The sequence below is a fragment of the Musa acuminata genome, chromosome BXJ1-5, assembly GCF_036884655.1.
Source record: "Musa acuminata AAA Group cultivar baxijiao chromosome BXJ1-5, Cavendish_Baxijiao_AAA, whole genome shotgun sequence".
NCBI lineage: Eukaryota > Viridiplantae > Streptophyta > Magnoliopsida > Zingiberales > Musaceae > Musa > Musa acuminata.
The window spans coordinates 47,524,299-47,550,675 of record NC_088331.1 but is presented as its reverse complement, the minus strand read 5'-3'; the positions used below and the strand labels follow the sequence as shown (position 1 = coordinate 47,550,675).

Sequence of the window (26,377 nt, the reverse complement as noted above, 5' to 3'; positions counted from 1 at the left end):
AGCATTTCTCGAGCAGATTAAAGAGGACACTGAATTTGCTGAAGAGATCCGGAGATACGGATGAGCATGATTGGTCATATATTCTTTTGATGTCATATATTATTTTCGTGCAACGCTTTATTGCTGATATTTGTTTTAGGCATTTGATCTTTTCTAGCTTTGTCTCACTTCAACTTTTTATTTATTTATTCTCTTACGATTTTATGTCATCGTGCAGTCATCGAAGATAGAATAGTCGGGGTTGACCATGCCATCCAGCTGGGGCGGCTAGCACGGTGATCCATCGGATGCCATCCGAAACAAACACACTATTTACTGGCATCTTTATGCAGATTTAATTTTCATTTAGAATACCAGTATCAGTTCGTATTTGGCTCATACGTTTTTGTTCTTTTAACATGAATTGATTTCTAGATGGATTCTAAATCGAAACCGGGCGAAGGCGGAGAACTTTTTGGTTTCACGAAATCCCCCGGAAGTCTGAAATAAGCTGATCCGGAATTAACAATATTTTGCTGGTAATCTAAGGATCCGACCGACAGCTACCTTCTTCAGTAACAAAAAAACCACGGACAATTCTGCTGGTGATCCTATGTCTTAGACGGCTGGGCGGCGATGGCACACCAACCTACGCAAGAACCACATGGGACGAGCGACCAACATCAACGGCACTCCCGGCATTTCCAGAAATAAAATTAAAAATAAATAAAAAGGAGGAAGAAAGAGCAGCCGATCTCGTCTCGTTTTGGCCGAGTCAAAGAGTGGCGACCCATGAAAGCAATCAAAAAGATGCTGCCGTCGCCTTCACGAGACTCTTACTTCGGACCCGCGTCCCCATCCTCAGCCCCAAAATGATGTCCACAAGCCACCTGGCCGCCTGTGCCTTCCCCGACAGCAAACCACTCATCCAACCAACCAACACCCTCTCCACCTTCTTCTTCTTCTTCTTCATTCCCAAAACCTCGAGCTCTCTCGCCGTTCGTGAGTCAATAGCCAGTATTTGCACGGCCCCCCTTCTCCTCAATTCCATGCGCCATCTACGACTCCTCTGACCCCCAGCTAGTGTCCCGTTCTTCTGTATAAAGGATCCCCTCTTCATGTCCATAGCCTCCACGCTCTTCCTCCATTCCTGCAGCATGTAGTCGTGCCATTCTTGGAATACTCCACTCGAGCGGGTGGGAGCAGCCATGGCCAGCGCACCGGTTACTCGCAGTCGAGACGCCGGCGACGACCCTTACAATGACAAGGTCATGCTCGCCGCGGTAATATTGTTATCCATCGTCATCTTCTTCGTCTTGTTTCTCCACATCTACGCTCGGTGGCTGATCAGGAGGCAGCGGCCGGTGGTCAGGAGAGTAGTGTTCAGGGAGCCTCTCCATCTCCGAAGCATGGCCACATTCCCCGGTCACACGACCGAGATAAGGCTATCGATTAGTGGGGTCGATCCCAAGGTGGTGGCTTCGCTCCCCGTCTTCGTGTACAAGTCCCGGGAGCACGAGCATGGATTGGAATGTGTGGTTTGCTTGAACGCCATGGAAGAGGACGACAGCGGCAGGCTTCTTCCGGCATGCAAGCATGCCTTTCACGTCGGTTGCATCGACATGTGGCTGATGTCTCATGCGACGTGCCCTATCTGTAGGGCGCCGGTGGAGATCATGGGCGAGCCGGCTCAGGTGGTGGACGCTGTTTCGGTGGTCGTTCCCGTGGTGGTGGTGGAGTGTGAGGCGGCCGTGCAAGTCGAACCGAGGAATGCGAACGAAGAGTCGTGTGTGGTCAATGTTGCAGCAGCCGAGGGTGACGTACGCGCTGAGACATCATCACTTGGTCCCGCAACAGCAACCCACACCATCAAAGAAGATTCTCCTCCTTCTTCTTCCTTTGGTTCTTCTCTCAAGAGGATGCTGAGCAGGGGCAGATCATAGTACTTCAACGCCAGCCACTGATATTTCAGTAACATCTCTGGTCTCCCTCCACCTTTGTGGATGATGCTAATTGACTCAAGGGATCATCAAGGACAGACATCTACCCGTTTTGGTTCTTTAACGTAGAAGATCAACTACCTTCTTGAATGGAACCAACAACTACTGTAGCTTTGAAGTCAAGTTTGTGGATCGAGAGCCTACTCCCAACTCCAGGAATAATTGGATTCTTAGTTGTGCGTAGCCTTTCTATCGTTTTCATCTTCTCCAACCTTTTGAAATGTCCATTGTGTTTCTTGGAAGCTCCAAGAAGTCGTTGTTCCTTCTCCCATGGTGTCCAGGCTAATAAAATTTTCCTCTAATATTTAATTATCTTAAATAATTATCAACAACATCTCTCTCTCTCTCTCTCTCTCTCTCTCCTTCTTCTTCTTCTTCTTCTTCTTCTTCTTCTTCTTCTTCTTCTTTGAGTCAAAGCATTCTTCAAAAACATGCATCTACCAACCTTGTTTCACTAGTGAAGGAGTAAAGACTAAGTCTTATCAATGAACTTTGTCCAACAATTTTGTGACGATATTGTACTAGTCTTCCAATTGCCGTGGTCTAATAGTTCATGCAATCAACCTACAACAGAGCAAAGTTCAAAATACCAAATGAACCAACGTGTATCGATCAGTATTTATCAGTCTACTAATTCTTCAGTCTGTCTTGATTTGTAAATTACAGTGCCATGTGTTGGGACACCGACTGAGAGTAGGACTTAAAAAACTCAAAATCAAACATTAGCCAACTCCACCTTCTAATTGTAGATACTAGCCGCAAGCTATTCGCTCCGAGTGGAAACACAGGTAGCGCAGATTCATGTCGATGGAAATCTTCACATTTTAAACCACGGACCAAGCACCAATTTTGGCTGCTATAGTGTATACCTCGTAGTCTTCAGAACTTTAACTTGAGAACAAGGTGGAGGCTGAAGGCAAGTCATCCTGATTTGGAGTGGATTCTGCGATGAAAAAGAGAATTGAAATATGCACTAATACCAATTAACAATAAATTGAGATTTGGCACCAAAATCCAAGCAGTAAGCATGGTGAAATAGATTACAAGATACAGATGAGCATAACTAGACAATGAACATGATATACAAACCGCAGAGATAACAGCAAGCTAGACTCTGACCTCATCATGTAACCGAACTTTTCAACTCGAGTATTCTACTTTGGTCGGGGACATGAAGAAATTAATCTAACTGAACAAAAGATATATAAACCTGCAGTTCATAAGAAAATTCTGGTCAATATGTGATTAGTTTTGAACATAACTCATGGATTTGAGCAATGTGGATTCTGGGAAATTTTAAAGCTTGGTGATGTGCTCTACTTCCATGACCGCTACATGTTTCTCGGATAAGACTACCATATTACCATGCTTAGACATCACATATATCTACTGAAAGTTAAACAATGATCTAATCATGACAATCTGACTTGCTTGCTAAGAACAAGACCTGCATTTCATCACCAAGGGGTCAGTAATTATTTACAATTTGGTGACTTCCTTGTCACGTACCTAATTCTTGGTGTCTGTGCACAAATGCGAATTGAGGATTGCACCGGCAAGAATCTTTTTTTCTCAAAGGTTTTTGGCTCATCAATTAAATTGTGATAAAAATTAAATTAAGTTTGTCATGTCTGATTTAACATCATAATTAAAAATGACTAAATATCACATGGTAAAATGTCATGGTTCAATTAGACTAATGACCAAATAACTTATACACAACAAGCTAAACTGAAAAGGGCAGCCCAGCACACCAGGCTCTTGGGACCTTACCATTACAATCAGAATGTATTTCCATGTCTTGAATCCTAAACAATTAGGCAACAAAGAGACAACCTTATGAACAACTTTAAATGAAAAGAAACAAATAATTATTTTAACAACTTCAATGACACATACGACTGCAGACTGCGTTTAAGAATTAAAGTTCACCCTGTTAATCATAGAGCCAATGTCAGGCTACATTAATCTTTATGCATCATATCTCTTGGTGCAACCCTTGTAATTTTTCATGGACGGATCAAAGACAAATTCTAAATAGACAATAACAGTCCGAGGAAAAAAAAATCCCTTCGAGAGAAGACATTATGTGTATGTTCCCTTTACTTGGAAAATTGATTTAGTTTTCAGCTAAAAAGAAACAGCAAAGAAAGATTATCATTGGTACCACGGACATTTAAAATCATATGATTAAGACCTGCAGACGAGAATCAAGTTCTTTTAGGACATTCAAACTAACTTTGGTATGTGAGGCTGTTCAAGAAGCCTTGAAGAAATTGCGTAAGAGCAACGGGGAACACTAAGTGCATACTAGCAAGGACAATTCTTCTTGGCATTGAACATATTAAAAGGGTTAAATGTAAAAACCTTGGGAAGAGATATCAGGGCTCCTCAAACGTGTAATCCGTATACTCCTCCCCTGCTGTGGTGCCATTGGGAACTCTGTTGCTGTTGGTAGCATTGGAATAGGGCGCATAAACCGTTACAGGACTCCCACGAGAATGCCTATTTCTTGCAATTGTACTGCTCCTGGTGGCCTTTGTGCAAGCCTTTCGTCCCTGAAATGAAGCACATACAATATACCAGTGGTTAGAAATAGTCTCTCAAATCTTCCAAGAAACCAGTGGAATAGACCAATTACGTACATCTCATTGCAAGATTGTGAATCGAATGTTAACACATGTATAGATCAACCTAAACTTCAATTACTAACACACAGTAACAAAACGGCATTTGTCAACAAAGATGCCATTTTTATCAAGCAAGATGAGCTTTTTTTTTTTATTTTAAGAAAAGATGAGGGAAATCAAGAACATGACTCACCTTGCCCATACACTTCTCCAAGTGAGGAGCGAACCGTCCGGCCGTGACGGGTCTGCCGCAATTCATGCAATTAAAAGTCTCGCTGGCGATGGCGGGATGCGTCTGCCCGAAGATATCGACCACGTTCTTGCTATTGGATTCACCGCTGCTGCCAGGATCAGCTACCCGGGCCTGCGCGGAGAGCCTCAGCTCCTCCTCCTCTTCTTCCAGGTTCCGGTCGAGACCTAGTCTCGCTATCCGGTGGCACTCCGACGCCACATCCACAATAATAGACTCCAGGAGATCCTCGAAACAACGAGAGGCATGCTGCACACCAGAAGGATACCCCAATCCCCTGCTTAGTAACACAGATCATACTGTGGTGTTCAAAATTGAGGATCGACCCGTTCATGGGTAACCTGAGATCGAGGGGACGAGCTGCCATCGTTGAGCGCAGACATTTTGGTAACAAGGAGGCTAATTTTACACAAGAAAACCCAATAAAAGAAGTTACGCACTCGATCAACAACCGAGAGAATGCGGTTACCAAATCTATAGCTCAACGATGGCGGTGTACCTCTCGGCGGATCCCGACGATGGCAAAAGCACCTCGATTTCAATCAGATTAGGGAGAAACAATAGCGGGGACTCCGGATCTGCTGCTGATGAGACCAACCGCCGCCTCTCTCCACGCCTACAGCCGAAGGAGAAAGCAGAGAACAGGAGGACCGGAGACTGGATTGGCACTTGGAGAGCCGAAAGGGAACCAAAACTATTTTCTTGCGGAACTTGCTGCGAATATTAAAAACAACATTAAACCGAAAACAACAAAAAATGCTTTTTTCTTTCACATCTCCCACTTTCAGATTTCTTATTTGCACACGAGATCCAGAAAACACGACGGAAACGTTTTTGAAGGCTATATATATATTAAGTTCAGCGGTAAATAGGGGATGTTATCGGATCGGATCCATCCATCAGATGAATTTAATCCCTTATCGGATCCAAAACTAAAACTAAGCTTACGGAACACGGTGATGATCAAATTCGGAGACTTCGGGTCGGATTTACGGTTCGAGTCTATCGGGTTTACGGGCTTCGTTAACAGGCCTTAGAGGGCTTTTGTTTGAGCTCTTAAATGTAGTCCACGAACAGCCCATTTAGCAACTAGATCCGAACCCAATAAGCGATCCACACGCGACTGAGGGCATTTCAAAACTAATTAGGGTTTCGTCCTCCCGCCCTTCGGATCACTTCCTCCCCGTGACCGCTTCATAAACCCCCCACCCCATCCCCTCTTCCAAGTCTCCCCACTGCTTCCTTCCTTCCCCGTCCCCAATCGCAGGGAACGAAGCGGCGATCTCGGTCAGATCTTGATCTTTTTCTGCGATCCCGGGAGGCGGCACATCTTTACTCCATCCCGACCAGTATAGAGGGTAACGCCCCATGATGCCTGGTCTAAGATATCTCTGTCGCTCCCTTAGATCTGTTAGATTCAATTTACATTTGAGTTAATCTCTTCGTTTCTTGTGAGTTTCGGCCTACTGCGACAGACAACGCAGTAGGCCTACTGTGATTTGTACGACTGCAGTCTGCTTCACTTTCCTCTTTTTTCTCTTTTTACGTTCTTTGGTTAGATTGTTTTTGCTTATTGAAGTAAATATTGCTATGCATGTATGCATATACATCAATGTAGGTTTGGGTTTTGGTCGTTTCGGTGTGGATTCGTGATTGTATTTAGTTTCAACTTTCATGTAGAGTTTGGTGTTTACGCTTTTATCTGTCATAGTTCACATCATTGTTGACAAACACAGAAACTTGTCTGGTAAGGTTTGTGGAATATGCTAGATGGGAAATTTCATATGCCAGATTGACAGAATTTGTCATTGTTAATGGGTGCATTCTGATAGTCAGATTTATTCAAGTACTTATCTGGTAATGGTTCTCCTGTGTAGTGTGTTTTAGGTAGTTGATGAAGTTTCTTCGATTTGCTAATATCCTCTATATGTTGGTTTCTGTAACCTTTTCTAGCATCATAAACACAGCGATGGAGATAACCCAGATCCTGTTGTCTGCCCAATCTCCTGATGGGCAGATACGAACTCTCGCTGAAGCAAATCTTAAGCAGTTTCAGGAACAGAGTCTTCCCCATTTCTTAGTTTCCCTGTCCGTCGAGCTATCAAGCGAACAAAAGCCTCCTGAATCTCGAAGACTTGCTGGTATTATTCTTAAGAATTCTCTAGATGCAAAGGACACCGTTCGTAAGGAAGAATTAATTCAGCGATGGGTCAGTGTGGATCCATCCATCAAAGCTCAAATCAAGGAATCCTTGTTGCGGACGCTTGGATCAACAGTGTCTGAAGCGCGACACACTTCTTCGCAAGTCATTGCTAAGGTCGCATCCATCGAGATACCCCGACATGAATGGCAGGAGCTTATTGGCCAGCTGCTAAATAACATGACTCGGCTAGATGCTCCTGCACCTTTGAAGCAAGCAACCCTGGAGGCACTGGGGTATGTCTGTGAGGAAGTTTCTCCTCAGGATTTGGAGCAGGCTCAAGTGAATTCTGTCCTCACTGCTGTTGTGCAGGGCATGAACCAGGCAGAACATAGTTCTGAAGTCCGTCTTGCGGCTGTGAAGGCACTCTATAATGCTCTGGATTTTGCTCAGACTAACTTTGATAACGAGGTAGAGAGGAACTTCATCATGAAAGTCATATGTGAAACTGCTCTTTCTAAAGAGCTGGAGATCAGACAAGCAGCATTTGAGTGTCTTGTTTCTATAGCCTCTACATATTATGAGTTCCTAGAGCCTTACATGCAGACCCTCTTTGATTTGACTGCAAATGCTGTGAGAGGGGATGAGGAGCCTGTTGCTCTTCAAGCCATTGAGTTTTGGAGTTCCATCTGTGATGAAGAGATTCAAATTCAAGAGGAGTTTGGGGGAGATGAAGGTGGAAGCTCTTCCCTCCATTCTAATTTTGTAGAAAAGGCACTTCCTTTGCTTGTACCATTGATGTTAGAAACACTGCTAAAGCAAGAGGAAGATCAGGACCAGGATGATGGTGTTTGGAATTTGTCTATGGCTGGTGGGACCTGTCTTGGACTTGTTGCAAGAACTGTTGGTGATGCAATTGTGCCCCTTGTGATGCCCTTTGTGGAGAATAATATAACCAAGGGTGAATGGCGAAGCCGGGAGGCAGCTACTTTTGCATTTGGATCAATTCTTGAAGGTCCGTCTACTGAGAAGCTTGCACCACTTGTTCAAGCTGGACTCGACTTCTTGCTGAACGCAATGAAGGACCAAAATAGTCATGTCAAGGACACAACTGCTTGGACTCTTGGTAGGATATTTGAGATCCTGCATTCTGGGACCAGCGAGTATCCTGTTTTAACTACCACAAACCTTCCACGTATCATGTCTGTGCTATTGGTAAGTATCAGAGATTCTCCGAATGTGGCTGAGAAAGTTTGCGGGGCCATTTATTTTCTTGCCCAGGGTTTTGAGGATGCAGATTCTAGCTCATCGATGCTCACACCTTATCTTGGTGATGTTGTTTCAGCTCTCCTTTCTACAGCTGATCGTACAGACACAAGCAGTGTCAGGCTTCGTTCATCTGCATATGAAACATTGAACGAGATAATTCGATGTAGCAGTACACCTGAGACCTCAAACATGATTGCCCATCTCCTTGTTGAAATCATGAATAGATTAAGCAAGACTTTGGAGCTCCAAATCGCATCTTCAGAGGACAGGGAAAAGCAAAGTGATGTGCAAGCCCTGCTATGTGGCGTCCTGCAAGTGATATTACAGAAATTGAGTAATTCAGATGAGACGAAGTCCATAATCCTTCAATCTGCTGATCAGATGATGACCTTATTTCTGCAAGTTTTTGCTTGCCGCAGTTCAACCGTACATGAGGAAGCAATGCTTGCGATTGGGGCCCTTGCTTATGGCACAGGTCCTGAATTTGCAACGTACATGCAGGAGTTCTATAAGTATTTAGAGATGGGCTTGCAGAACTTTGAGGAATATCAGGTCTGCTCAATTTCGGTTGGTGTTGTTGGTGACATCTGCCGTGCTTTGGATGACAAGGTTCTTCCCTATTGTGATGGTATCATGAGTCAACTTCTAAAGGACCTCTCCAATCCTGTGCTTCATCGGTCTGTAAAGCCTCCCATATTTTCATGCTTTGGAGATATTGCTCTCGCAATTGGTGAGCATTTTGAGAAGTATGTCCCGTATGTGATGCCAATGCTGCAAGGAGCTGCGGAGCTCTGCTCTCAACTGGATATAAATGATGATGATATGCAAGAATATGGTAATCAGCTTAGGCGAGGTATTTTCGAGGCTTACTCTGGTATACTTCAGGGGTTCAAACGTTCCACGGCAGCTGTGATGGTTCCTTATGCAAGCCCTCTTTTGAAGTTCATAGAAGCTGTTGTCAGGGATAAGAATAGGTGTGTAGCTCACTGATGTAATTTTTATCCATATTTTCTTGTGACATTTAAACATGATATCTTTTTTTACTGGTGGCTGTCCAGGGATGAAGAGGTAACTAAAGCTGCTGTAGCGGTGATTGGAGATCTTGCAGACACCCTTGGCCCAGACACGAAGGTCCTGTTTAAGGATTGTACTTTTCATATGGATTTATTGGGAGAGTGTTTTCAATCAGACAACGAGCAACTGAAGGAAACTGCTACTTGGACTAAAGGAATGATCTACCGAGTATTAGTTTCATGAGTTGAATCCATTTTTCGCAGCCAAACATTCGCTTTTTAAGATTAACAGGGTCAAAAGGTTTCCGCTTGGTCTTCAGCAGTGTACCATAGGTTCTGTTCTCATGTCATATCTGTTTCGTGTTCTCGGCAGTGTTTGTGCCACTTGGGGATAGAATATGATGGATGGTCGTGCTTGAACTTGGTTTATGATCCACTAGTTTGTGGTCAGAAAACAAGAATTATGCTGCATAAAATTGCCTGAGATTTTACGACTGTACTTTGTGTTCTTTGCTGACTCTTTGTTTCTGCTAAATTGATTTGGTTTTTGATGGTGAAACTTTTGCATGTCGTCTTCGTAGATCCGGTTGGTTCTTAGATGTTAGAATTAGGGAACAGTATTCAACTGTGCCTAGGAATTTGTCTTTAGTCTTTTTTGCAAGGATGGTTCGTTGAGTTGAATTATTTTCATGGAACATAAGAATAAATAGTTAGTAAATGATTGGGTTTTTAAAGAGGGCCAATGCATTAGAATGGACGGATCGATCATTATTATTTATTTATGTTTGCTTGTATAGTCATTTGATAGTATGCTTTGTAGGTCCTTCATAATTTGAATGAGGTTATTTGATCTTATGTGGTTATATATCATTAGTGTATGTTATAATATTGTGTACAAGGTTATAAATAAGATGTTTGATGTAATATTTATATATATTTATATATTTTAATTTTGTTTATATTTTATATACCATGTAGAGGGTTTGTAGTACGCTGACAATCTCATTTTGATTGGTTTTTATGATCATTTCAGGTTTATAAACGTATATTGTGTATAATCATTGTGCAAAGATAAGATTATCCAAGTAACTATTTTGATGATTTTCTAGTTCGATAGAATAGTGTAAAATATCAACTTGTGCAAAGGCTAATAAGCTTGATGGAATAGTGTAAAGTATCAGCTAATAAGCTTGGCAGCCCTATTTTGGTTTATTTTTTTATCGTTTTAAGTTTGTAAACATAGGTTATGTGCAATCATTGCACAAAGATAAAATTACTCGAAAATAGATCATTCAAGTAGTTATTTTTTGGGTTTTCTAGCTTCGCAGATTAGTACGAAGTGTCAATAAGCATAACATCTAAGAGTTTCCTGAGTGAGACATGACTAGATGGGTCTTTGGGATAGTGTTTAAAGTTGGTTTGCTGTCGTGTTCTACAATAGTATTATGTGGGCACTTATGAGATCTTTTGGTTACGACGAATCACCTTAGATCCTTTGTTGTGTCATCGTTCAAAGCTTACTGAAATGATTGATTGTGGATCATGAGCTAAATACTTTCTTTAACTCCTCATCATTTGTAGGTCTTTAAAGAATTATAAGAGATTTCAAGAAGGTTAACTCAACGTAAAAAAAATAAGGATACAATTTAGATAAAACCAATTGAGTCCGGTAGATAATTTTCATTAAATCCTATCATATGACTCCTTACGAGGAAACTATTTGCATACATCTAAATCACTAGGAAGAATCTTCGTGTAGAAACAATGTACGGGCATATGTTCTCGATTTAGTGTTGGATTTGATGATGTTACAAAATAAAGTTCCATCAGCTCTTTTGGCTGGCGTCCATCGGCGGCAAGCGGAGGTCGATGAAAGAGGATATTATCATCGTTAGGAAGAACGATCGAGGAGATCACAACAGTGTGAACATTTTACACTTCTGTAATCTCAAGAAAGATTACATTTCACAATGAACGATTACAACAGTATCAAACAGGATTACCATAAGCACAATGAACGATGAGACAGTTTAAATCTTTAGAAGTGTGAACATTTCACAAACACCGAGCAAACGAACATTTTGCAGGAAATACAACACCATGCCTGTACATTTCTCATTTCCATGTCATGGTAAAGCATTCAATACATACAGCCAATACAACATAACCACTTCCATTCTTTAGTTCCCTTCCGAAGATATAATCTCGAGCTCAGCCCACCACAGTGGCGACACTTTTGGAGTCGCTCCATCGGGTGGCATTGCTGTGATGTCCCTCATTAGCCTTGTGACCTCTGCCATTGTTGGTCTTTCCTTGGCCTCTAGGTGAATGCAGCAGCATATTACTTTGCACAGTGCATCACAAGTTTCTTCATCGAAGGATTTGAGAGTCGGGTCGATCAAGTCTTTGAAGGGCTTTTCACCATTTAGAAAGCACAAAGCCCACTGCTCAAGTAGATCATCCTCCTCTGAGAATGGAAGCCGGCCTGATAATATCTCTAATAGAAGTATGCCAAATCTATGCACAATACTCTCTGCGTCTGACAAAGGACTTGAGCTTCCAGACCCTGATCCAGTATCTTTTGATTCACTCCAGAATTGCACGTCCGATACCTTAGCAGCATAATCATCTGTTAGGCAGATGGTAGATGAGTCTAGACTACCAAGGATGATAGGAGGGTTAAGCTGAATCATGTGCTCTAGACAATATGCTATTCCCATGGCAATCCTCAGCCTCGTCCGCCAGTCCAAATGCTCTGCTTCTTTTACTGCAAATTACACCGAAGCCTGAAAGCAGTGCTCGCAATCCCAAAAAATAGCAATAAGATTGTTTTATGAGAGACTACAAAATGACGATATTATAGAAAACCTGGCCATGGCTAATCAGGAGATATGTGCTATATAGCTTCAACTACAGCAAGAAAAGTAAACTATTCTTCGACTAATATGTTTTCTAGTGTATGTTAGGTTTTACAACAAAAAAAAATGTTACCATGTAGATGTTCAAAAAGTGTCCCATTCGGAGCATATTCAAACACCATCATCCTGCTGAAAGGCTCGCTTTCCTCACAATACCCAAGCAGGTTCACAAAATTCTTGTGGTTCAGTTTGGAAAGCATTGTAACCTGATAGACATGGCCAACTTTCATTAGTTGGATGCCATAGGCACTACAATATGTTTTTACTGAGAGATGCTAGTAGAATGCAGCTCACCTTTTTCCTAAATTGAGTTTCGGATTGCTTTGACCAATCCTTTGCAGATTTGACCACAGTTGAAATCACTGCAATTTCAACACCACTTGATAATGTCCCCTTGTATAGCATGCATCCTGATAGGGAACCAATGATATTGCTGAAGTCTTCACAAGCTGCTACTAGTTCGGACCGTTTAAGTGCAGGTACGCCTACAAGTTTGAGAAATATTTTGGGTTTGGGTAGGGAAAATATAAATGAAACACAAATAGCAGCAAACAGAAAGTATGAAAGAACTACCTGTCACAAATGCTTTCTGCAATTGGCCACTTAAGCCTGTTGCCCAGGGTCTAATAGTTACGACCTTGTTGGCTCGCCAGCACAGAAGGTACACTGCAGATATGGCAAGTAGAAATGAAACAGCACCGGCTATCGACGACAATACCCACAATCTTGCATGTTTTTTGTGTGTGTTTGCTGCTGCTGCTGGACTGATGATGGGGGGTGGAATTAGAATGAAGACAGGGGATGGGGCAAGATCAGATTTATGTTGATTATGTGGTACTGATGTTGGGGGTTCGATTACTGATGCAGGAGCAGGCGCATGATGGCTACTTGGAGATGATGGGAGGGTAATTGATGGTGCAGATGCTGATGGTGATGGTGATGGTGATGGTGATGGTGATGGTGAAACTACCGGTGCATGTGTTGGGTGCAAGAAAGGTAACCTAGAAGATGTGTGTGAGTTTTCTGGGGGCACAGAAGATGAAGATGGTCCAGCTGAACGTGTACGTATATCGATGTTAGTCTTGTTTCTTTTATGGTGCCTGCCATTATGCAATGATGCCGGTGCTGGTGCTGCTGCTGGCGAATGATTTGCTAGTTGCAGAAGTCTCCGAATAGTTGCATTTTTGAGGTTTCTACAACAGAAAAACAATATAAAGAAAGGTAGCACAAGAAAGAACATGCTCATTTCCACTATTAAAATTTTTTACTATAGTTGTATCATGTATCATGACATAGTGGATTTCCAATCACAATCTCTCACATTCAAACTTCTAATAAGTTTCATCTTTAGTACAGAAAAAATATATGATATCACACAAAAAATGATCCTCAAAGATTCACATGAATCCAAATCAAGCTATTGCGATGCTTAAATCAGAGACCAAAATCAACAAGATTATGACTTTTCATTACCCCTGAAGACATTGCGAGACAATGGTTTCTCATGACTAATGCAGACATAACAAAATGATCCAAGAACAAACATTGGACTCTTGATGACATAACAGAATGATCCGAGGAGAAGAATCTTTTGTTGAGTGTGAACAATGTTCGATGCACGATAATCATTTACTAGGAAATCATTTCCTAAAACTCAATCACAGAAAACACAAGTTATTAAAAGTAACTTCAACCTATATTATGTATTTTTAATAAGACAATACCTTGTAATTAATCCCTTGTTTGATGATAACATGTGTTCATCAAACTGAACCTCCGAAAGAAAATTGAGTTCACGAAGTACTGATGACATGCTACCGACAAATCCATTGTCTGTAAGTATGCTGCAAAATGAAACCATGAACACGGCATTCTCACCATCGGAATGCAAAAGCTTTGACTCGAAAACTACTCTCTACTCACAGAATTTTCAAGGATAAAAGTTGGCTCAGAAAAGTTGGAAGTGGTCCTGTCAGATTGTTGTGCCCCAAGTCTAAGACCTCCAGATTCTGCAAAGCTGATAACTCCTCTGGGATGACTCCGTAAAATGAGTTATTATTTAAAATACTGCAGGAGTAAACAAGTACAAGAAAACTTTAGGAAGAAAGAAGGCAAGCAAAACTCTTTAGTCAATGGCATAATTTGGTTGTTCAATATTTCAGATATATTCCCAATTAATAAAGTATCTTTAAACAGGAACTATTATTAAATTTATTGGGTATTCTATTGGATGGTCTCGACCAAGAGATTTTGTAAAATCAGAGGACAGAAACCAAGAAGGATTCATGAGTCTAAGTCAATATTGAAGAGAATAATGTTCCAACAGCCCTACATTGTTTAACTCATGATCGGACCTTCAGCTCTGGTTGGGTGGCTCCATGTAGGATTACCATCTGGATCCAAAGAATCACTTGCAGTGAAAGATTTAGATATCTTGGACCAAGCCTATGTTCGAGAATTTTTGAAATTTGATGGCCATTAAAGAACAGCCAGCTGAGCATGGAGCTACTAGATTTGATCTATCAGTTTAAACTACAAAATACCATAACTTAAGGCTTTAACAATAGCTGTGTATGTTATTAATTTAAAAAATACTTACAGAGACTTCAAGTGAATAAGCCTTCCGAGTTCAGGTGCAAGCGTTCCTTTAAGATAAAGATCTTTCAAATTTCTGTGAAAACAGGATGTATATTAGAGAAATTGAAATAATTATAATTAATTCTAAGGGTGACATTGTTTTGTTCTTTATGCCAGGAATATAATGGGAGGATGTTTTCAATTTTATGCTCTTCCATTAGTTAGGAATAACAAGGAAGATAAGAGTCGCATATAATAAAAACAGAGCAGCATAACAAAACAATAAAAATAAGGAGTTGTGTATATAAATGCATCTATTTTGAGTCTATCATAAAAGGGCCTGTCCCTCATGCCAATCAGTCCTGCCCAAAACAAAAGTGCCCTATTAGAAGAGCACTCCTATCATAAGAGCAGGTAACAGGAAGGGAATGTCATCCAGAGTTTATTTTCTGATACTGGGAACTATGCCTGAATTCAAACACAGGTTTAGGGCCCGTCTAATGTGTTACCAAAAAATTAATTTCAAGAATGAAAAAGAAAAGAAACGTATAACAATAGCTTTTGCCTGTTCCCCATTTGGAAATGTGTTTCCAAATTTTTCTATCGACACTTCCTTTACAATACAACCACTCGGCATGATCACCCTCCACTTCTTGCCATCGTCGCTTATAACTGCCCTTTCCAGCGCCAAAATTCAGTAGCATCACCACTTTTCATGCTCTGCCACTACCACGCACCACTGCTCACCACCAGTTGCCGCCATCGTTGCCAGCCAATGCCACTCCCTGCTACTTGCTGCCTACCCTCTCGACCACTATACCACTCCAACCACTAGTTGATAGATCATATACTAATGACCACCATGTTTTATAGTAAGGCATCGTTATAGAAAAGCATATGCACGATGAAGGGTCATATTTTCCTAACTATATGTTGCTATTATTGACTTATATGGATGTCATAGTCATGTTCATTCTGCATTCTACTGGTTGAACAGGAAATGATGATTAATTCGTAATCAATTTCTTGAGATTCTACTGCTGACAGATATAACTGTAAGGATTTGACAGGACAGTTTTCACTGGCTCTAGATTTACGTGTACTGATTTTTAAAAATTTTCAAGTTTTTCTAACAACATCAGCTGAATTTTCAGAACTTATATTGATGATGAAATTATGGGAAAAAAATAATGTATTTCTAGCATTAAATTTGTTTCGATCTGAACAAAGAATTGTTGTATTTCTAGCATTAAGAGAAGAGAATACTGTGACACACAAACCAGGTAGATGATTGAGGAAAACTGTATTACTCACAGAGCTACGACTCTTCCTGCGTCGCACTGAACGCCAAACCAAAAGCACGAATCCACCTCCTCTGCTTTTTCCCAGTCTGCCAAAGCTCCGTACGGATCGAACTCCATGTTCGCTCTAAAGCTCAAGAGCGCCCTCGCTACCACACATCCAAAAAAACCTCAAATCCCACTCTCACTCCAACAAAAACCAAACCCTAAACACAGGGAAACCAAACGAAAAATGAAGGACACACCGTCGTCGTTGATCGACGCTCCAAGTTGCAGTCTCCAGAACAGCAACGACGCAAGCAGCAGCCAGGAGAGCAGGGGAATTCCCCGCTCCCCAGTCACCAAGTCCGACGCTTTCGGTGTCATCAGCACGAAAAGAGAAATCTCGGGAGAGAAAAACCCGGGCGAGGGAGCTGAAACCAAGGGGTCGGAAGAAGCATAAGCAGAGAGACGCGAGGTGCAGACTCCGGAGGGAGGGCGACGCGAAGCGATGGTGCAAGCGCGCAGTCGGATCTTTGGACCTGCGTTTGGTCGATTGCGGCGATCAAAACGCGGTCTTTGGGTATTAATGGGGTAGGGGAATTGGATCAGGCGTCTTTATCTCGGAAAGTAATAATGATGGAGGAGAAGGGAAGTTGAGACGGGGAGGGGATAGGAGAGAGGTGAGATGTTCCTGCTTTTGTTTTTGTTTTTGTTTTTCTCTGTTTCTGTTACTCTTCTTTTTTTTTTTGTTGTTGGAAATAAATGATGGGTTGACTTGTAAATTATGTGAAGTTTTTGAAAAGCCAAAAGGCACGTTAGAGTTAGCGTACATTTGCCGGATGTACGGCCGGTGTGTCAGAATACAGCGAGAAAGGAGGACAAATGGGACTTCATTCTGTGATGGGTGACATGAATCACATGATGAGGAGTTCTTAAGTGGGGCCAAACCATCGAAATCGATGGTTTATGAGGTATTCGACCCGTATTTGTGGTTCTTTTGAAGGCTTCCTACATGTATACACCATCGAAATCGATGGTGTTTACAAGGTAGGATTTCCCCCTGTACGATCAACAAAAGACTTGCATGATGTAGAAAAAGTATTCATTATATACATATATTAAGAAGCAAAGTCTCCGATGTGTATTGATCCAATCAAATGACTACCATTAATATAAATGTTTGACTTTATCAGTGTCAATCAAATAATTATACGTGCATTAGTTTGTATATCAAAATTGAAGAAAAGGAGATAGAAGATTGGATGGATGTTCAACAACCGGGCTTCTACACCCACCAACAAACTACCTACATCCCTTAGTTCAATTATAATTTCTACCGCCACCAAATAAAATATATATGAGATCCACATATAACGCGTCACCAACCGATGCCAAAAATATTGACATATATGAGAAGGTGGTGTCCCTTCTAATCTTCCTTGTTCTTGAAGAAAGAGGACATGACCCGTAAAAGTAGATACGACTTTAGCACAGTAAACTGCTACCTGATCTTAGAGTTTATATATACGACTATTTTATTATTGAATCATCTTGTTTGAATTGTATCAATCAATCATGTTTAGGAGGATGAATATATTCGCTTTCGATTGACGAAGCACCGACATGTAATGATACGAAGTGATCGATGTTGATCACCGACGTCATACCATCCAATGGCAACCTATGATTCTTCATATCGGAGAATTAGCATTATAAAGAATCACGTATGGTAACAAACTAGTATAAACGAAATGATGTTGTCCTCTTCTATTGGTTTGAGGTTGTAAATGTTATCATCTCAAATGACGTGCATGTATGACACGATGAAATTGGAAGTATGCATTAGCTTCGCCCGGTGAGCTGACGACGAAAGAGACTGAATGGAATAATATGTGGGGCTGATAAATTGGGCATTTAGCAGAGAGATGTGTAGATCTGGTGGATTCTCTCTCTCTCTCTCACGAACCCTCTCGGTCATATGAATCAATCATTCTGAACTGTAGTGCAAGCAACGCCGTTTGTTTAACTGTTGCTTTTCTATAGGATGTGATGAGGCCATCATCATCAGCTACTCTTCTTCCACTTGGAGAATGGGGTCAGCGAGGAGGCTTGTGTTTCATCGATCAAGATCCACCTGTCGGCAAATTGTTCAAGAGTAGTGGAGATGGGAAGCATTGGGAAATGTCGACAAATGTACTACCACCTTCTTTTAGGTGGTAGGAATTGATCAACAAAGGGAGAATGGTGGTCCGAGTCAATCAGATGGCTGCCTGCGAACGAGCAAATTAGTTTCCTTTTCAAGGGCTTTCTTCCTCCTAAAAAAGACAACCTTCTTTTTCCTTTTTGCATTGTGAAGTTCGTGTTGTCGTCGTCACTAAGTTTTCTTTGTATAACTTTTGCCTTGTGTTATACAATTCATACAAAAATGATTGTTAAAGTTATAAAAAGATTAAAAGGTGTCAAATGGAGATATCAATTGAAAAGAGAAAATCGAACATAGGAGTCTTCGGTGGAAAAGAAAATACAATATATATATATATAAGGTATTTATAAGAGTACATTAATTTCAGTAAGGACAAATGAATATTCTATCATAAAAGCCGTGTGTTATTGTACTTGTGGGTTCAGATGTTTATGCTAGACGAATATTAAACTTTGTAGACATTTTCGTAGGGTAAAGACGCGAAACGTGGCACTATAATCCGGCTCGCGCATATGCATGCGTTGACATAGACAATTCCTCTTGGTTGCATGTCAATTCCTCGTCAACATCATGATCTAAACACTGTTGGTGGGACATCCAAGATGCAACTCATCACATCGATCAACTCTTTTGTCCCATATCGATTTTGAAGAAATGCTATTGTCCTTCCATGGTGTAGCAAAACAAAGAAAGGCCAGAAAGGCATCGAGCCTACTACTTGGTGTAGATTGCGTTTGTAACATAGGTTACATAAAGCTTCATGTCTATACCAAAGTTGCACCCTCACCGAACATGATACAATTTTCTTATGGCGAATAAATCAAAACTGAAGGAGGTTTGTAATCGAACGTCTTCTGTAAACCATTAAATTATGCACCATTACTAACATAGTCTATTTGCCTATGCTACTGATTTAATATATCACGTAGAAATTGTAATTTATAAGGTCATGATTTGTGATGACTATCGTATAGATTAACAATGTCAAAGATTTGGGCATTTAAGTTCAATGTACCTATTTGCTTACATTTGCTTATTTAATACTTCCAATTAGCCTAAGAAAATTCTTTTCCTAATTGTACCTGTCTATATATCATTTATTTGTATTTTAAAAGTTAGTGCAGAGATATGGAGACAAGAATCTGGTGCTAGTGGAAGAGCAATAGGGTGAGAAGGAACATGTCGTGCAAGTTGGATAAGTTGTCATTCCTCTGGTTCTACCATATCAGAAATTTTCAAGATGTTCCTAAAAGTTAAACATGGCCCCTCCATTTGAGACTCCCTTTTAAAACAAGGTGTGATTATGGTAGACTTGGATCATACAAGTGGCTCAGATAATGATCAAGCTAGAATCTGATCATGAACGGTGACGTACATTGATCCTTCCAGAGGAATTAGCAGGGAAACACCCCTATCATGATTTCTAGGTGCAAAAATCATGGTATAAGGTTATCGAGCTAACTTTTCTTTTGTTTTAATACGAAGCAATAAAGTTCCAAATTAAAGTACAAAACATCGTAGTAAACCATTGACAGATCAGAGACTACTTAAGCTACGAGTTCAAATAAATGTTCACGAGAAGTTCTAATTTTGATTTGGTCTTGTCAACCCTAGAAACTTCCCATGGTAGTATAATCTTCACAGTTTAGGGTTGAAATGATCTGCATCACATATGCATTTAAGTAATATGATGCACGCCAACTTAATGTCAAAGGAAAATGCATTGGTCAGACCAAGAGCCGCCCTTTATGAAAGTTGAACCGGCTCGACTCGTCATATATGGTGTGCTTGTTCTCAGATCATAAACTTCATTGTTGAATATTCCAGATAGCAATGTTCTGAACTAATATGCCCGCCATCTCCCTCTCTCGCGATGAGTCACACACACGTCCATCCGTCGCCACGGATGGGCGAGGTGGGAAAGAAACATGTCGAGAAATTATTAGTCTTTCATCTATGGGTCAGCACAGAGACGGCTCAGATAAGCCTATTGTTCGGCGAGCGGTATATGGTGATGCGGGGAATAGTTTGGGATGTCGATTTACTTCTTCCCAGTTTAAACCCTCCCATTGGAAAGCCTAAAAATATTAGCAAGATGACCAGGACCATGCGACGTGCCTGCCTGGACCAGATGCAGAGGCGTAAACGGCGGTTTTGGTTTTGGCAAGTGATGGCCCGGCCCTTGAGCAGTTCGAAATTTGAACTACACGGAGCGAATCATAGCATCTTATGATGCCCATCATCAACTCAAAAAGGGACAATTAGCTCGCTATGTGCAAGACGAAGTAGAGGAGTCGGTTCCTTCACCCGCTGTCTTGCTTTCTTTACTTTGGCTGGGTGTTTGTTGGACGGGCGGCGAGGTTCCCGTGTATGCCTGTAACTTCTTGAGGTCCAACTGTAAAGACTGCTAAAGGTTGGCGAGGAGTATGTGGTGATTTGGATTTAGAAACCAGTGCTTGGTCACTCTGGTTGGGGAATAGAGGAATCGTTGCGTTTGTCTATGGGGGAAGGTTTGGTCTCTGCTATTATATCATTGCCTGTCTATGCTAGTATATGGTTGTTAAGGTGGAAAGGCAAATCCTAAGCACCATTTATCAAGATCCTGTCTACCAATCTAACATCCTATGGTTATTGCCCTGAAGCAAGCCAAATATTTGTTTTCAGGCTGTAATTCTGCGATTTTATAGTCTTGAAAATACTTGAGATGTAAGGCTCAAATTACAGTTACTATCAAGTCAAAAACAATTGAATGCGTGAAAGTAAACTAAGTTAAAGATTTTCAAAGAAGACTTGTAGTTTCGATTTTTACCTTTTCTTTCCTAGCAAGAAATGAGCTGCCCCATTCTGCTACAAGGATCGGGTGTGTTACATCTTGGGCCCTCTTGAGATTGATATGTCACCATATGCCTCATGCTGTTGGACCTTGATGAAGTCACAAGTGACAAGAACTGCAAATGAGAAAGGAAGGCATTGCAACATATATGAGCATTGTAATCTATAAATTGGAGGAAGGTTGTGAGTCGTAAGCAAGGAAAACTAAATACCACACGTTTGGTAAAAGAGTTGAGCAGCTTTTCTCTTATACATTCCGAAAGCTAGCTGGTTCAGTGATTCAGACTGTGGGGCTCCTGGCGTATCAAAATGCAACTTGAGATGCCTGTTCATTAGCATGTAATCCGTCATGTCCGATGCCACTAATATGTTACCGGTGGAGGTAAATTGAGCTATTGCAATCTTAATCCTGTAAACAGTACGTAGTATGGCTTTAATATCGAAGCATATGGCTCTTTACTTACGTGCGGATTAACAGAGTAGTGTTGTCAACAGCAGGATTTGATGGAGGAGTAACTGGGGTTTGAGTGGGTCCTGTTTCCTCCAGTTCTATATGAGATATCGTAAGTGCCGAATACAGGTGTTGTCCGAAATCTTAAATAGTGATCGCCGGAGGTAGAACTAATGTACCTAGGTTAATGATCAATTTACAGAATTTGGATTTAGAAATTACATACCGAAATCAGGGGTTGGACCTGTCTCGGATAGTCTCCTGATCTTGGAACCCCTCACATCTTGCTGCAGCGGCAACTCCTCTTCAACTGGATCAAGGTTCCTGAAACTCTTTGATGATGAATGCTGCTTTCTTTTGGACCTGTCTCAAAATTCCAACACAAGATTGCTAGTTCCCACGTTTAACCAAGATATGGCAACTATCTGTACAGTTAGAAACAAGGATTTCGGTGATTAACGAATCAGAGATGTCAAGTCGTAACGTAATATTGTAAGGCCATTTTAACTAAAAAAGTGGCATATCCTCCTGAAATTAAGAACGAAAAGAAATTGGATTTTCGCACTATGAGAAATTTCTAACTAAAAGAGTATGTGAATTTCAATTTTCCGAGAAAGATTTACTAAAATTATTTTTCTATAATTATTTTGCTGACCTTACAGAAGGTAATTGTATTTCAGGTTCCAACGGCATAAAGGCATGTCCAGAACCAGAACTGGGCATGGATTTTGAACTTTGTCCTGCTGTTGTCGAAGAGATATTTCATCACCTGAATCCTAAAAGAGTCTGGCATTGCACATGAAAGTATCAAACTCACCAGAACTCCCTGGAGTGACAAAATGATCCATGCTAAATGCATCGTCAAATCCCTGGAAATCCAGATTTTCGAGGTTGGCTCTGAGCTTTTCGATGGAGACGTCCAGACTGTTGGACCCTATCTCACCCTGAACTTCTTCCAGAAGCTTCACCTCCATAAACGATTTTTTAGATACGAATTGAATTAGTCAGACAAGAGAGTAAATTGCCAGAAGAATGTTGCTTACAGTTTCGGTAACTTCCCGCTGCTGTGCTGGGGGTGATTTATCTCCTACATGCAAGAACCTTTTTTATTTATTTTATGCTCATAGTACTGATGACTGAATGTTGAATGCGAGCAGCTTATAGACGATTACCTGAAGGTGAAATATTTACTTCGGTACATTTTCTCCATAACTCCATAAGGGGGGAAGGGTAATGTACTTTAGCTGGAAACATCTCCAAACCAGAAATCAGAGCTACTGGTGGCAAGTCCATGAGGTTGGATATCTTAGTAGACCGAATAGGATTAACAGACCGCAAACATTGCTGTAGAAACGCACTGGTTAGTTGGCTACAGAAAAGATGAAGTCCTCGCTGCAGACAATGGTATAGAGGAAAATTTATTGCAACACCAACCATAACAGTTCTTCCTCTTTTGGACACTATATCAGAAGTGTCCTGAAGCCATAGCTGATAGATGTTTCCCGGGATCATGAGTTGCCTATCGTCCATGATCCGATGGCTAGGTTTTCTGTGCGCCTTTCTTTTTACCGGCTGCTGGCGCTGCACGTCCTCATCCTGTTAATACAACAAACAACGTTTACCCTAACAATATTTTCGTATGTTTAGATGACGCTAAACGAATTCACTAATACAAAACGTTAGCTCTCTGCTCCTCTTTTTCTTCCGTCTGATGGTTCTCAACTGCACTATCTGCTAGAAGACAGTAAGATAATTCAATTCGTAGAACACACTTAAATCTAAGGATCATCAAATTACAAGAAGCTTTTAAGAAGATTACGCAAATGAGTGAAGGTTCTAATTTCATCTTCGTGCGGCAGAGAGGGTATAAGGGTAGCCTCAAACTGCGGTTCTTCTTGAGGAGTGAAGTTGATGTGCGTCTCGTCATCTCCGACGTCAAACCTACATAATTCTTTGTTACTATAGCGAGTTGAAGCTTTTTCTAATAAAAATACGAACAGAATAAAGTAATATTAACTGATAATTTAGATAAATTTATAATTACGGATTAATTAATTAATTAAGATGTACGATTACAAGTACATAGCAAATTAGTACTACATTGACCAAACCATGTCGTAGAACATTAGTCACAGCATTATGCCAATCTGAAATTTCACAAATGGTATTTTCATGAAAATAATTTTTAATACCTCTCAAAATGATTGTAAAGATCAGTCTCCGCAACGCCCGATCCAAATGTTTCGAATAACGTGATATTTTCAGGCTCCGCTGCAGTAGGAAAATAGATATACTTCATTGCCACTGCAGAATCATGAGAACCAACGGTAAGGGGAGAAAGACACATAAAGGGACCTTGGTGATCATTGCCGGCGAGGTCATCGTCTCTGAGGTCAATATTAATATAGTGTTCTTCCAAATCGTCCAATCGCTGCGCCCACCGATAGTTAAGAAAAAATAAACAAAAATAACATTAGCTTAGACTTCTACTGGGTGGGGGATCCCCCTCGACGATGTGATCCGAGATCCTGTCCGTGTAGTTGATTCGGATACCTTGAAAACCTGTGCGCGACAAGAATTCGAGATCCACCAACCGTAATAATATACGAGGGAACAAATACCACAATGGGCCGATTCATGTTCCCAAGAAAGAAACAGGTCTCTGTTCTCCATTATTTACGAAATTAGCTCAATTCCGTCGTGTAAGATATTAAGAGTTTGTTATCATGGTAAGGCTTCATCCCCACCGTCCGTGTGGGGCAAACTGGACAAAGGATCGATGGGTATCATGAAATCGGAGAACGTCGAATATGTGGCAAATTTGTAAAAAGGAGGAGAGTCGGACCATGCGTTGGAATGCGGCAGTGGCGATGGACGCGTCGGGGAACATCATGGGCTGCTCCGGTTCCATGTCCACGTACTCGGGCAGCGTCACCGCTTCAAACCTGCAAACAACCCATCGCCATCCGATCATCATCTCACCGTCTTCGACGGTTAGTGAGGTTCCAGTCATTCTTAACAGCTGCTCTCCCACATGATTTCTATTGTCTTTTTTTCTTTAAACGGAAACGGGAGGGGAGAGAGAGAGAGAGAGAGAGAGAGAGAGAGCACTTGGCCTGGGCTTTTGCGCGGGGAAGGACGGTTGGATCGGACACCGTTTTCACCTTCCACGCCGCATTGATCTCCACCTGTCATATCATCGGCGAATTAAAGTTCGCGTACACAACGGAAAGGAGTTCGGAAGAGGAAGAGGAAGAGCACGAGACAAAAGCTCTAGAAACTTCGAGGATCACCAGAAATCGCGTTACGTCGTCTGCAAATTACAGCAAATAATTAGACGAAGAAGATAACGTTGCAAGAGAAATCTGTAACTTGTAAAAATTCCTAGTTCGTCGCAGTAACAAGACTAGAAAGGACGAACCATAGAGGAGCTTGACCTTCCTCTCGTAGACGATCACCACGCCGCCTGACAAAAACCACGAATGGATCGAGCGTTTGTAGTCGAGGAACGAAAGATAATTCGAGTCTAAAATAGAAAGCAATGGATCAGATTAAGTAGATGGCTGGAACTTGCCCATGAGAATGCCGGAGAGGCGGAGGGCCATCGGGACCGATGGATTCAGTATCTCCTCACTGCGGTTACAGAGAAAGAGCGTCGATCAAGAAGCAGAGGAGCGGAGAAGTTGAATGAACGAGGAGTTCATATGAAGCTCACACCAGATTTTGATGATGTCAAGCTTATCGAGCTTCCTCCTGTTCATCTTGGCGCGCATGGTGGCCGCCATCCTTGATGCCAAAGCTCCAATCAGCCGATGCCTCTTTTCGCAAATAATAAAACGAAGTAGTCCAAGGAATCGGAGGCAGAGAATAAGAGAGGGAGGGGGGGGTCTCACCAGATCTGGCCGAGAGGAGCCTTCCTCGCCAGGAGCTGGTGCGAGTAGAACATCTTCCTCGCTCTGATCACCACGCTCTGTTCCTTCTCTTACGCGACGGCGACCACACACAGGAGAAAGGAAAAGAGAAGAGGGGAATTTATAGAGGAGCACAAGCTAGAGGGTGGTGGGATGGGCAAATCGGTCATTTCGTTCCTCGGACCCGTCGCACGCTCGCAATGTAAGAGAAGGCCGTTACGGGATGCAGAATTAATTGTAGTATAGCAAAAGCTACCGCGAGTTGTCTCCAACACAAGCCATACTTAATTGTCACTTGATTCTTGCACTTAATTCACATAGTCTCGTCTTGTTGGCATGACATATAAGCTTGAAGAAAGACGAGGAAGAGAAACGAAGATGATTGATCGCCAGCTTGATTGACTATTTAGGTTCCTCTCTCTTGTTGAACCTAAATCTCAAACCCAGAGGAATTGCACAAGACTTGCACTCGCAATTAGAACCTGATAGACGAAAAACATCAATTTATTCGATCACATTTAGTCTACATAGATCGAACGCAACAGCTGAGATTTTATTTTTTAGAGACTGAGATACCTGCAAGTGTTGAATGTCATGCAAAGAACAGAAAAATAATGTAATATGATTTGCAGGCACCAAAACTCAAAGTAATTTTCTAACATTTATTATGAATATAATTTAATTTTAATTTTATCATATGGCATGAAAAGATTGATGAGATATAAAGAGAAATAAATTTTTGTATATGAACAAATATTAGCAGACCATAACACACAACGAAATTAAATGGAATCACAATAAAATAAAACATCAAAATATAAAAATCCTTTAAAGGTAAAAATCACAAGACAAACTAAAGATAATCCACTATAATAATAATGAATATACATATCTCAATCTCTTATCCAAAACCCTAGCAAT

The 26,377-nt window shown here is 41.3% G+C and overlaps 5 protein-coding genes across 6 annotated transcripts; 2 read left to right on the top strand and 3 right to left on the bottom strand.

Moving 5' to 3' along the window:
* The first annotated feature begins 85 nt into the window (after positions 1 to 85).
* Positions 86 to 2,311, top strand: LOC135674792 (RING-H2 finger protein ATL5-like). Its single transcript, XM_065184963.1, has one exon. The coding sequence runs from the start codon at positions 1,188 to 1,190 to the stop codon at positions 1,920 to 1,922; it is 735 nt and encodes a 244-aa protein (XP_065041035.1). The 5' UTR covers positions 86 to 1,187; the 3' UTR covers positions 1,923 to 2,311.
* Positions 2,312 to 2,573: 262 nt separating this feature from the next.
* On the bottom strand, positions 2,574 to 5,553 carry LOC135580986 (SAGA-associated factor 11-like). Of its 2 annotated transcripts, XR_010513715.1 has the most exons (6): positions 5,359 to 5,553; positions 5,201 to 5,258; positions 4,803 to 5,108; positions 4,347 to 4,537; positions 3,099 to 3,189; positions 2,574 to 2,922 (listed from the first exon to the last, which is right to left on the bottom strand). XR_010513715.1 is itself a non-coding variant. In XM_065184964.1 (5 exons), the coding sequence occupies exons 2-4, from the start codon at positions 5,240 to 5,242 to the stop codon at positions 4,361 to 4,363; spliced, it is 525 nt and encodes a 174-aa protein (XP_065041036.1). In that variant the 5' UTR covers positions 5,243 to 5,258; positions 5,359 to 5,544; the 3' UTR covers positions 2,574 to 2,922; positions 4,347 to 4,360. The 2 variants fall into 2 exon arrangements, 1 of the variants encoding a protein (XP_065041036.1); XM_065184964.1 differs by lacking the exon at positions 3,099 to 3,189 and having other exon boundaries at positions 5,359 to 5,544.
* A 487-nt stretch (positions 5,554 to 6,040) lies between these two features.
* Positions 6,041 to 9,776, top strand: LOC135674790 (importin subunit beta-1-like). Its single transcript, XM_065184959.1, has 3 exons — positions 6,041 to 6,217; positions 6,813 to 9,242; positions 9,327 to 9,776. The coding sequence occupies exons 2-3, from the start codon at positions 6,829 to 6,831 to the stop codon at positions 9,523 to 9,525; spliced, it is 2,613 nt and encodes an 870-aa protein (XP_065041031.1). The 5' UTR covers positions 6,041 to 6,217; positions 6,813 to 6,828; the 3' UTR covers positions 9,526 to 9,776.
* A 1,510-nt stretch (positions 9,777 to 11,286) lies between these two features.
* Positions 11,287 to 16,702, bottom strand: LOC135674789 (inactive receptor-like serine/threonine-protein kinase At2g40270). Its single transcript, XM_065184958.1, has 9 exons — positions 16,323 to 16,702; positions 16,091 to 16,226; positions 14,799 to 14,870; positions 14,123 to 14,266; positions 13,924 to 14,043; positions 12,773 to 13,392; positions 12,494 to 12,684; positions 12,273 to 12,405; positions 11,287 to 12,048 (listed from the first exon to the last, which is right to left on the bottom strand). The coding sequence occupies exons 1-9, from the start codon at positions 16,441 to 16,443 to the stop codon at positions 11,462 to 11,464; spliced, it is 2,124 nt and encodes a 707-aa protein (XP_065041030.1). The 5' UTR covers positions 16,444 to 16,702; the 3' UTR covers positions 11,287 to 11,461.
* A 4,425-nt stretch (positions 16,703 to 21,127) lies between these two features.
* Positions 21,128 to 25,491, bottom strand: LOC135674040 (sister chromatid cohesion 1 protein 1-like). Its single transcript, XM_065183450.1, has 19 exons — positions 25,439 to 25,491; positions 25,263 to 25,331; positions 25,120 to 25,178; positions 24,967 to 25,011; positions 24,839 to 24,858; positions 24,657 to 24,733; positions 24,391 to 24,490; positions 23,901 to 23,976; positions 23,738 to 23,816; positions 23,365 to 23,486; positions 23,224 to 23,276; positions 22,980 to 23,141; positions 22,785 to 22,889; positions 22,363 to 22,513; positions 22,201 to 22,288; positions 21,772 to 21,908; positions 21,559 to 21,643; positions 21,307 to 21,419; positions 21,128 to 21,210 (listed from the first exon to the last, which is right to left on the bottom strand). Exons 1-19 carry the CDS (start codon positions 25,489 to 25,491, stop codon positions 21,128 to 21,130), a joined length of 1,677 nt encoding a protein of 558 aa, XP_065039522.1.
* Between the last annotated feature and the right edge of the window lie 886 nt (positions 25,492 to 26,377).